This window comes from Equus quagga, chromosome 9 (genome assembly GCF_021613505.1).
Source record: "Equus quagga isolate Etosha38 chromosome 9, UCLA_HA_Equagga_1.0, whole genome shotgun sequence".
In the NCBI taxonomy this organism is placed as follows: domain Eukaryota; kingdom Metazoa; phylum Chordata; class Mammalia; order Perissodactyla; family Equidae; genus Equus; species Equus quagga.
In genome coordinates, this window is record NC_060275.1 from 50,512,509 (window position 1) to 50,524,561 (window position 12,053).

Genomic DNA, 12,053 nt, shown 5'->3' on the forward strand with positions numbered 1-12,053 from the left:
TTTCCTATACTTGATTTTCTTGTGGTTTAACACTAGTGTCTAACCTCCTCTCTCTTGGAATTCTTCACTTGGTTCCCATAATACTATTTTTGTGTCTATCCACCTCTCCAAGTCCTTTCATCGTCTCCTATCTGATCCTTCTTACAAATTGCCTGTACATCTCTAAGTCTAGGTGTTACACCTCTTGCTTGCTGTCCTTTCTCCTCATACCGTGTAGAAAATGGTTGCCTTTCCTTTTCAGAATTTGCTTTTATTTGTCTCATATAGTCTGGCTTCCTCTCTTTTTTGCCAGTAGCACCCATCAATTACCGCTGTCATTGAGTCAGAGGGTCCTTGATCAAATAAAATTTGGGCCCTGGAATCCAAATGCCAATATAATCATAAGCAGGTGGATAAGGATGATGCCCCCATTAGGTTGGTTTCATCAGAACTTTTGAAATGGTTTGTTTCAAATATGACTTTCATTATAGAGATTGGTTTTTCAGTCAAATCCAATGTTGGAGTAGGTGACTTAGCTTTTTATTGGCAATCATCTAGCTTAAGCAAAGCCTACTTACTACGTAGAGACTATTACTAACTTAGGAGACATTTCATCCAAGGGAGACCATTCACTGTCCCTAATAGAGGCTGGTTCTTTGAGCAGTCTTGTGAAATGGGGGATACTACAAGGGATAATTTTAGTAAATGAGACCACTTTTTCTCTGAGTGGAAACAATGTTGTTTGTTCTTCACTGGAAATTTGATTAACAAAGCAGAAGTGATTATTTTTCAGTTGAAATGGAAATGCAATTCAACAAACAAGACTTTAACATCATGGCTATAGCCTGAACAAAGTACTTTGCTTAAACCACTGAATGGAATTCAGGAACATATATAAAGGGCAGAGTTAAGCAAGGCGCTAGGATTCTAATCTTGCAGGGGGCAAGAACAGACTTGTTACTAGTCCTACTCCTGTTGTATAAAGCTGGCCTCACCAGCTTAAAGGATGGAGCTCACTATTCTGTTGAGCGTAAAGGTCTGCTGCACTGAAGGCAATCAGTAATTGTTTACTGAATGAGGTAATGGTTTCTGTCCAAGGACAGTCTTGTTTAATAGCAGGATAAAACTTAAAGTAATTATCAATTATCTTCATAGGCTAAATGTCAACTCTTTCAACATTTTCCCCAATGTTTCAAGATCTTTCTTAAACTCATGAATCTTGGAAAGTCAGATTTTTGAAGCCCAAAGTGAGTAACTGTCTACCACTTCATCAACTCTGAAACAGTCCTGCGTTTCTGCGAATAGCAGAAGTTATTTTTAGGATTGAAATAATGATCTCACTTTCCCAGGCATGTAGCTTCAGCTGTTTTGATTGTGGGCAGGTCAGGAATGTCCAAAACTCAAACATGGACTCAGGGTGAATCTCTGTATAAACAAACACAGTATTTCAACAGGGATTGTTGGGTTAAAGAGAAACTATATACGATAAAAAATACTGTACTGTAGTTCCAACACTTTGAAATACAATACAAAAACAGCTGTCTCTTTGGTAGAAGCATTCCTCAGAACCTTTGAGGCTGAAATAGTTTTAAAAGTTAGGACAAATTAAAATTATGCTCACGGCCTGGTGTGTAATTTTAAATGAAGTACAAAAGCTGAAAATAAATAAGGAGGGATGTTAGCAGGTATGTTAAACTTAAAGCTACCAGAGCTATTATACATATATGCAAATCCTACAAGAAATTCTTTTTAAAATTGGAAGACAAAGTGCAGGAAACCCGATCAAGGTAATTAAAATTGGCTTTCTTTGGGGGGGATGACTAGAGGAGATGGGAATGTTAGGAAAACTGGAAGGAGTAAGGCAGAGGTCTAAAAACCTTATTTTCTATGATTTGCCTCATCTGCCTTTCTTTGGAAGACGCAACTAAAACTAAGCCATTTCTGGTAAATAAGAAATTTTAAACAAGCAAATTTTTATCATAAAGTTTAATTATGGTTCAGAAAAAATTGAGTGAATAACTTTCTCTGAAAAAATATATTGACTCTGTGCAGACTGCAGTTATTTTGGCGGGGGGGCTGGTAAGTTAAATTACCCTATTTTCTATTCTGAAAATGACAAAAAGTCCCATTTCCAGTCTGATTATAGAGATGCACGTGCCCAAAATGGCTGAGAATAAATACAACAAGAAAGGCAAAAGCTGTAAAGCTAAGGGCATGCAATAGGCTATAAGAGAAAGTCTCAGAAATACCCAAAGTGGCAACAAGTAACGTTTGGCTGGAATTTGAAGTTCTTTCAGTCATCTTTGTCTTTTGCTCCATGTTTAAGGATGCGCGTGAACTCAATGTAATTGAAATTTCCCTTCTTGTCAATAGGCGCTTCTCTGTACAGCTCATCCACTTCCTCGTCAGTAAACCGATCTCCCATTGTTGTCAGCAGCTCTCTCAGGTAATCCTCCTGAATGGTGCCTAAAGAATAAAGAACTGGGGATCAGAAATATACACTACTCGGAGGATTAATTACAAGGAACATCTACACTTGACTAAACATGCCCTATATGTTAAGAACTATAAACATGCAAACGTAGGAAATATGGGATTTCCACATGCTTAAGCCACCCTCAGCAGACAGTTGCCTAGAAAATGCCCAGCTGCTTAGTGGCATTAACCTGCTGTGCTGTCATCTCCCTCCACATCCACCTCCTGATCTCTGGATAAGAAGGGCTAAGCCCAAGCCTAAACAAAAGCAGTAAAGTGTGAGTAAGGAATCTGTCTCATACGATTCCTTAAGGTAGCATGAATGGCCACTTATTCCACAAGCAAAAAACACTAAAATCAATACCCCATCATAAACATCAATAAAGTGCTTCAGTGGACAGAATACTGGAATCTTGAGGTCCAGTTTTAACAAGCTATGTTATTTCAGGCATTTCACTTTACCTCTGACTTTGATTTTTTTATATGTAAAATGATACATAAAATCTAATTCAGATTTAATAACAAATACGGCCAGGCCAGGGTGTGCAAAAACAGAGTAAATATTTGAGCATTAGCTATGTCACAGACACTGGGCTTGTGAAGTGGTGAGCCCAAAGGTGTGCTTTCTACTCTCGATTTGTGATACTAGGGTTTCTTATAAAACACGACTGCACACTGGAATCACCCAGGGAGCTTAAAATAAAACAAAATAAAGAAGCCCAGATCCCACCCTTGACTTATTATCTGGTATTGATATTTTTAAAGGCTCCTCGAGTAATTTGAATGTGCAATTATGATTAAGAGCCACTAATGTACTAAACCAAAGGTGATAAATGATCCATTCAAGCATAGATTTTGAAATTCATAAAGTAAAAAAAGAATAATCTGACAACTTCTTTATATGTGAAATTAAACTAAAAGATTGATAATCTATTTCCTATAAAATGAATTTAAAGAGATATGGTCAGTTCACAAAATAAACTCTAGATATATTGGGGGTTTTCTGCTAATCTTAGATTAAAAAAAAAGTCCCTCAAATCTTAGACTTTTCGCTCGTAGAAATACGTCCTCATTGCCAGCCAAGCCATTCAACTATCACATAAACTAATCATTGGCTATGTGCAAGGGACTGTGGAAGGTGCTAGAGGGGGTTACAAAGATGGGAATATAATGTTGTTGGAAGACACACAGCCATGACCCTGAGAGTGAGGAGAGACTGTGATGACTGGGAATAAATATACAACTAAAATAGAAGGTGAGATAGAGTATATCCCAGGACAGAGATAAATTAAATACTCTGGAGGTGGAAAGAAGGGAGAGGCTTTAAGTTCTCCTGGGGGCCAGGAGAAAATGGTAGGAAAACACAGGTAGGGCTCTATAAAAAACGTGACCATTAAAATGAGTTTGAAGAATGGTAAAGACATTTCACTCTTTAATGGTTTTATTCCTTTCTCTCAAAAAAGTAACACCTGCTCACAGTAAAAAAATCAATCAACACAGAAGTGACTTGAGGAGAAAAAAAGCAAGTCTCCTCTGTCTGCTCCTCCTCCCAGCCCTTTCAGAAATAACTGTCAAAGAGTTTTAAGAGGAGGGAGGAGAGGTGGTATGACAAGGAAGGCACAGAGGCAGAAATGGTGGAAGTTCTGACACCAATGCACAGAGGAGCTTGGAAGGAGCTTAAGAAGAGAGAGAGTAAAGGGTTACCTGAGTAGGCCAAATGAGGCCACATGTGGGGAGCCTTCAGTGCCAGAGTGGGGAGGCTATGCTTCCAACACCAGACTATGCTTGGACTATTTAAACTAGTCTAAGTAATACGTAACCAAAGGTGTGCCTTCCTTCTCAAAATACTTGCCATGTGAGTTATCCCCTTATGTTTTCTCTTATTACATGCACTTCTGCAAGGAATCAGGCAGTTATGTAGTTAACTTTTGGTGTTCTTTTGAGAGTTAATTCTATGCCAGGCAGTATGTTAAGCACTTTATATAAATTACCTCATTTAATCCTTACAACAACCCTATGAGATAGGTAATATTATTGCTCATTTTACAAATAAGAAAAGAGAGGCTTAGAGAAGTAACTTGCCTGAAATCACACGGCTATTACACAAAATAGGAATACAAAACCTGGGAGTCTGATTCCAGAGTGAAAGTAGATACCAGATTTAAACAATCTCAGGGCTGAGAGGTACCTGATAAACACAGGACTATACTGGTGTCATGGCCTATAGCAATTTACATTTTATCCAAGACTGCTCTGCTAAAAGTTATTCATTCAACACATATTTACTGCTTGCCTAACCCTTGCAGAATTATTCTAGTAAAGGAGTAACATAAGTTTTCTAATGAAGTTTCAAATACACCTATTAAATTGTAAATTAAATATTTAAGGGCAGAGGCAGTGAAGTGAGTAATATGGCGTAGAAGCCTGTTGAAAAAAAAAAACTGGTATGGTATAACTAAAAATTTAATCCCTTGCTAATTAAAGGTTACCTCAGACTTACCAGTTGCTTCTTCATCAAAACAAGCAAAAGCATTTCTGATAACATCTTCTGGATCTGTCCCATTTAACTTTTCACCAAACATCGTGAGAAACATGGTAAAATTTATGGGCCCAGGAGCCTCATTCATCATGGCATCCAGATACTCATCAGTTGGATTTTTCCCTAAATAAAAAAGAGGATTATAATTTTAACTACACCACAAAATGCATCAACCACTCATCATAGCAAATATTTTGACAAGAAAGATTATCATTTATACAGTTTGCTGTTTGTATTCATGACAGCGAAACTATTTGGAAAAAAAAGTCTTCTCAATGAATAGGGCCTGTATTAAGAGTCCGGAGATTGTATGCTATTCCATCGGGATATCAGGAAGACTACTACTACTCTCATAATCAAAATCAGTGTTTGCAACACACACACAGGGCTGGCCTCGAGCCCAATCCTGAGATCTGGCCAGAAATCTGCAGATGGTCCAAGAACCACACTTTGGGAAACACTGCTCCAGACTTCAAATCTTAGTAAACTAAAACATAATTTGAGGAGCTTCACAGAACTTTAAGACTTAAGAAATAAATATAAAAGGCATTATATAAATTCTATCTAATATTTTAATATTAAAACTGAGCATTACCCAAGGAGGCAAGCATATCATGCAAATCTTCCTTGTCAATGAAACCATCTCTGTTCTGATCAATCATGTTGAAGGCCTCTTTGAACTCCTGAATCTGTGACTGGTCAAACATGGCGAACACATTGGATGTTGCGCGCTGGGGGCGCTTCTTGGTGGTCTTGGTCTTTGCCCTTTTGCTCGACATGGTGGCGGTTAAATCCTAATTAGGAAGGGAAATACAAGAAAAATAAAGATTAACCAAAAGTAAAATGAATCAACCTTCCTGATACGTTTGAGTTACTTAGAGATGTGTCTACAAACTATTTAGCGGGATAGTATCACTTGGCAAAAATCTCTCTCAACTGATCAATACTATTACTCATAGAACCAAATTACAAAGAGAAAAACCAGGCTCATGCTTTGAGCTTACTCATCCTTATTATGACATTTAATAAACAGTCCATCACTAACTTCATATTCCAAATTACAACCAACATTAATTCAAAGCTCAGAGCCTATGAACAAGATTGCACGTCCCCAGTACTGCTGTATAGTCTAATAAGGACCCGTAACCAAATCTACTGGTTTAATGATATAGAAAACAAGAAACAATAAAATGTAGGTCTCCTGGGGCAACAGTGCCAGTTCTATACTTCAGCGCTATGGGAGTACTGAGGAATACTAATTCATCTTCAACAGGTCTATCCTTCTGCAGCCTAGTCTAAACTAGCTGTCCCATTCTAAGGTGGACAGAAAGTAAGAAGGAAGACTGACTGATGGAACAGGTCTTCATCTTCTAATCTTTATTGCCAAATATCATTCTTCCACTTGTAACTAACATCTCCTACTGCACCTTCACTTCTGGAAATCAAAGTCACTCAACAAACATATTTGTTTAAAGGCTAATTGAAAAGTATAGAAAACCCTGGAGTTAATTCACCTATAATTCAGTTTTACAGATATTTTCACTTTAGCCAAATCAATTTCTTGCACAATTTCTTAGTCACTCGAAGTGACTAAGTCCTCTAAACAAAAAATCAGAGCACAACAGTTTTTAATGCAATTTAGTTTAAAAAAAGTTTTAGAAAACGTTTTAGGAGGTATGGAAGCTACTCTGCTCGCTAATAATCTAAATTATCCCTGTAAAACTTAAGATAAAAATAAAAAGCATGTCTGATATTACCTAAAATGAAAAGGCAACTTTCCTTTCAACACTCAATCTTTAAAAGACTAGAAAAATTTAAGTTAAAAATCCCAGTTATTGGATAATAAAATTTTACCATACCATCCTTCAGGGCTGAGGTGTGATGGTAGTTTGCAAAACCTCTAATCAACAAGACCAAGACACTGTACTGAGTTATATTCTTCCAAGCAGATCTAAAATAGGCACTACTGATTTCATTCTCTGACCAGGGTAACACTTTTAAAGCTTACGTTCTGAAAACAACATTTAGCTATGACGTAGCAAAACAGTATGCCCTTGCTCTAAAAATAAGTCTGTGGACTGCAAAGAATGAAGGACTACCTAGATCTCAGCACTGCCAAGTGACCTTGGAATACAATGCTTCATACAAGTTTAAAATGTTATTTCTTACATTCTTTTCTTGATTACACTACATCACTCAGACTAAATTCAATTATGTAGATAATTAGAAAAGCGGTGCCTTAGATTTTTTTTTAGCTAAATCTGTTCTCAGATTTTAGTCGGAAATTCCACAAAGGAGAGTCACAAATTCCAGTCCATCCAATCTAGCACTCTTTGGCAATACACTAGAATGTGCTGTTTGTTAAGACATACCCTACATGACACAGAAATTATGATATATATTCCTCCCTAATTTCCAAGAGTCCTTTAATCATCCTTTAGGAGGCTGCTTTTCATAATTTCTCTAAACCATTCATGAATGTGTATTTTCATTCTGTGACACCTTTTGGGGGCAGTAAATCCCATTATTATCTAAACTACGTAGAGCTGCAATTTTCTCTTCTATTCTAAATGTAGTTTTAAAAACTACAAAGAGTTATGGAGTATATTATTCCTCCGTCTCTTAAACGTGCTCAAGGACTTGGAGTGAGAGGCTGAGAACTGATGAGTGGCACATATTTACCAGTCCATGTCTCTAATATTTTAGGCATGCTATGTCTTCGCAAACCAAAGCATGTCTTTAAAAATAGTCTGTTTCGTTTGACAACATTGTCTTCGCCTAATGATGCAGGAATGTTAGTTATTTTAAAGACAAAGAAACTGATGAAAAGTACAAGTCAAATGGTTGACACAACTGATTTTTTAATCTACAAAACCTCATAATATTAAATTTAGTGGGGGTTCTCTAAGTATCCTTAAAAATGCTTAGTTTGGGTTATAAAGTAATACATCTATATATTCAAGTTTTGATGTATTTCCTATTAGTCTTTCTTTTAATCAAGTACTCTTTAAATTTGTATATGCATTATAAAATAGTTTTTACAAGTTATAAAGGTTCTTTTTGGTCAGCACTGACAATGGTCTCACAGAGAACTTTTCTTTAGATCATTTGATACTTAATCATCAACCTTTAATTACAATTAATTACACTAATGCACATCAAATGCCACTAGTGTTGAGTACTATTTAAGAATTAAGAAATAGAAGGCAAGTGTTCTATCTTTAAGGAGCCTAAAATATAGTTGGGGAGGCAACTATAAAGAAATGAGATAATTGGTTCAATTTATGAAATGAGTCACATAGTTTTCATTCCAGAAGTATGACTCTCAAGTCAAAATAGTGTGACAAGAATGAAAAATAACTCAAAGGTGGTACATGATTTGCAAATACTTTGAGTTCAGAGATCTTTGTTTCTAAAAGATTCAGCGGAGGGGGCGGGGGGGAGGACGACCTTGAAAAAACCCGGTACCACTTAGAAGCTACAAGACATCCTTAGAATTAAGTGATTTCAGATGTTAGCCTTAATTCTAACAAATTAAGGTAGTTAATTCTACCAAAAACTGGTAGCATAATGTTGGGCAAGTTACTACTTGGGCCTTCACTTTTTCAAGGAGGTTGGATTCTGATCTTCCAGTTAGTTTACATCCTATCAGAAACCTGGAGCCTTTCAGTAACAGGGAGTTCAGCTTCACAGTCAGTTGTTCCAAAATAAGAAAAGTGTGGTTTATTTTTTTCCTACCAAACTATAAGTATAGGTGGAATAAACACTAGTGTAGAGGGAGGCAGATCAGGAACAGTGCTATGATCCCAAGGAAGAGATCGCTTATGATATTGTCACTGTCCTCCTTGCTATTCTAGTTTGCCGTCCATTTTTTCTTTCCCCAAACAGGTGAGACTGTTAATTTCTCTCCATGCACAAGCCTTCAGCAAATGGACAACTCTCATATAAATTTAGAAAACTAGGGTAAAATAAAATTGCAAATACTTCATACATCAATGTCATATTCTTTATTTAGGACGGGAAGATTGCCACGTAGGCACCTGAGATTTCCAAGTTATGAGGATCGTCACTCATTCTAAGTTAGAGTCTACAGTCTATTTTTGGAGCATTTAATGAAAGATTTTTGGTGTGAAGGGATATGTGTTGTATGAAACTGGAAGTAGGGACACTTACAGAGCAGGCTTCTATGAAACACAGAAGGATTTCAGATGCAAGAGAAAGTAAATGAAACAGTCAACTGTGGACAAGATTTAATTTACAGATCCAAGGGAGTATAATCTTGTTTTCAATCAGGGGAGGGGAGTGTTGATGGCAATCAACTTATGGTTTTATTTTTAGCTTGATCAAATAGGAAGAGAATCATTCAGGGTTATAACAAAAGGACAGATGCAAACCATGTAAGGAAGATGTTAGACTACATTAAGTGGTGGGAGAAATGGAAAATAAAGAACCTCAAGGAGGCTGTCCCCACACACCAAGGGCAACAGATTTTTCAGAATCTCTAGATATTATGGTTTCATTTATAACATTGGATTAATCCATACTAATATTACATTAGATTACTCTAGTTAGAATCCTAGAGTCTAACATTTATAAAGTGGTAACAAATGTAAAATAATTTAGAGACTTTTTCTACAGAACCAGTGCTTACACCGATAGTACTCAGGGAAATATGATACATTATTTAAGGAAAAACTCCCATCTTAGCAAACACCTCCTAGCGTGACAGCACGTAGTATCTGCTTTTCAAATCTACTGCATTTAATCAACTCACTTTTTTCCAAGCTAAGTATACATAATTTTTTGATGCCAACCAGTTTTTTAAAAGTACATTTTCAGGTTGGTGCTTCCGTTCCAACTAAGCCAAGTTTTCAATTCCTCCGCAAACTTCCGGTTGAAGGCAGGGTTAGTTCTCTTAGACTGCCACACCCAGAAAGTTCTTAGCATTCGACAAAGAAAACTAGATGTCAGGGTTCCCTTGCCAGTAAAGCCTCACTTTGGAAAATAAAATGCTTTTCTGGTTAAGTTTTATCAAAAGCCTTCCAGAACATGAAACAGAGAGTAATTTTAACAAGTATTCACTTTCTTCGCTTTTAGATATAAAACTTTTGCCAAGTCCAAATCTCAGCTGAATGCATATTTCTGTTGCAAAGTTCTGTAAAGAACTGATACATACTTTCATATACCTACTCAACTACTTTAAAAGGTAACACTTTGGTAAACTGACTTCAAGTTTCCATCCGAAAGGAACACGGTACTATATTGTGGAATTTTTCTCAAGCCGGAAACTAAACCCCAAACCCCTCGTCGTCCAAATCTCACTTTTTAAAAAAAAGTTCTAATTACAGAAATGGATACTGAGCTGAGGAAGTTGCTAATTTGAGTTGGTCATTCCTACTAAACGTAGCCACACAGCTGCAACAACAGCTGTAGCAGGGGGGACACGGGGCGACGGTTTTTGCGCAAACTCTCTTGAATGGGGCAAGTTTACGATAGAAACTAAACTTAGTCGCGGAGTCAGCGCCGCGGGGTTCGGGTTTCGCGGGCCCGGCGGTCGCCCAAGCTCGCGGCGCCAAAGCTAAGCCACACTCCCCGAGATCCAAGTTTGGGCAAAAGAGCGAAGTCCACGTCTGGGCACTTCTAGCCGTGGCCTTCGAATCCGGAACTCGGACTGGAAACCGAGGAACTGGCTGGTCCACCCGCCCAGGTGCGACCCCGGCGCCGGGGGCCCGCCGCTGCCCTCCCCGCCGCCCCGGGGAGATGGGCCTCACGCGCCCGACCGCGAGCAACACTCACCCTGCACGGTCGCGAGAATGCGAGCACTTCACTCAGCCCCTCGCCGCCCTCGCAGCCGCTATTACCAGCCTTCTATTCCCAAAGCCGCTAAAACCCAACACTTCCGGCCTCGGCTTAGCAAACCGGAAGGAAGCCTCGTCAGCGTTCTCAGCCAACATTGTGGGCCTGACTTAATGGAAAGGCGTCGAGGGGGGAAATTGCCAGTGTGCTAAAGGACGCAATTTTGACCGAGTGCACGGGCAGGAAGTATAAAGCAGGCGACGTAGAACAGAGAACAATGTGTAATGGCTTGTTGGGTCTGGTCACTGAGTTTTCTTCTTTTTTATACCTCATCTTACAACGTAAGCTTTTCTTCCCCCCTTTCCCAGTGGCAAATGGGCGAGTCTGTCTTGAGGGCACATTCCAGGGCACGGCCAGGGGCGGGGCTCGTTAGCTCAAGTCCTTGTAGGGAAATCGCGGCGAGGGCAGAGCGGCCCACGTGACTGACCCTCGCCCCGCCCTCGAGCGCCCCGCCCTTGCCACCGCCCTAGCCGCGGGGCGGTCGTGCGCCTGCGCGTGAGACTCCCCTTTGGGTCTGGGTCTCAGCCTTGTGGGTCCCGCGGTGGTACGCGTACCCCGAGGGGAGCCCCTTGGGCAAGTGATTTGATCTCTCCATAACTGTGTTATTTTATGGACTCCCGCCTGTTCCACACAGGAGCAAATACTGTGAAGTCCCGAGGCCCCTCAGCCAAGCGGCCACTATCTTTTTGGCCCGGATGGATTTCCTGTGGTCACGAGTGGCTGAAGACTTCCTCCCTTTCAGAAACGTTTGCTGTTGTTTTTCCCACCAGAGTCCCTTTGACCGCGATTGACAAGGAGAGCCTGACTGGATCCGACTAGGAAGGAAGGCAGGAGACCAGCAACAAGAGCTTACTGACTATGCCTCCTGTCCCCACTAAAGATGCAGACTTGCGGCTTGTGAAGTCGGAATAAAAAGTCGGGCCTGTTTTTTCTCTGCTTTTCTTGCCGAGAAGAGCTTCAAACAAGGCGTCTTACTAAAGAAAGCCACGCCCCACCCCGACTGTATTTTTTTCCGGCCAAAGTCTGGTGAGGGAGACTGCTGCTGGTCACTCAGCTCTCTGACCTCGTCTGTGAAAGGACTGAACTGGCTCCCATAACACTCAGACCCGCAGATCGTCGTCCCAGCACTGAGGTTCGGGGCCTGGTTTGGCGCACGTGGCCAGAATGGGTCTGAAGTTTGGGGTTTCCCCATGGTCCTCGCCTT

At 39.7% G+C, this 12,053-nt stretch overlaps 1 protein-coding gene across 2 annotated transcripts; it reads right to left on the reverse strand.

Moving 5' to 3' along the window:
- Positions 1 to 1,950: 1,950 nt before the first annotated feature.
- Positions 1,951 to 10,943, reverse strand: LOC124244438 (myosin regulatory light polypeptide 9). 2 transcript variants are annotated; one of them, XM_046670985.1, is made up of 4 exons: positions 10,790 to 10,943; positions 5,589 to 5,787; positions 4,955 to 5,116; positions 1,951 to 2,445 (listed from the first exon to the last, which is right to left on the reverse strand). In XM_046670985.1, exons 2-4 carry the CDS (start codon positions 5,770 to 5,772, stop codon positions 2,273 to 2,275), a joined length of 519 nt encoding a protein of 172 aa, XP_046526941.1. In that variant the 5' UTR covers positions 5,773 to 5,787; positions 10,790 to 10,943; the 3' UTR covers positions 1,951 to 2,272. The 2 variants fall into 2 exon arrangements, with proteins under 2 accessions (XP_046526941.1, XP_046526940.1); XM_046670984.1 differs by lacking the exon at positions 10,790 to 10,943 and adding an exon at positions 6,853 to 6,985.
- Positions 10,944 to 12,053: the final 1,110 nt, after the last annotated feature.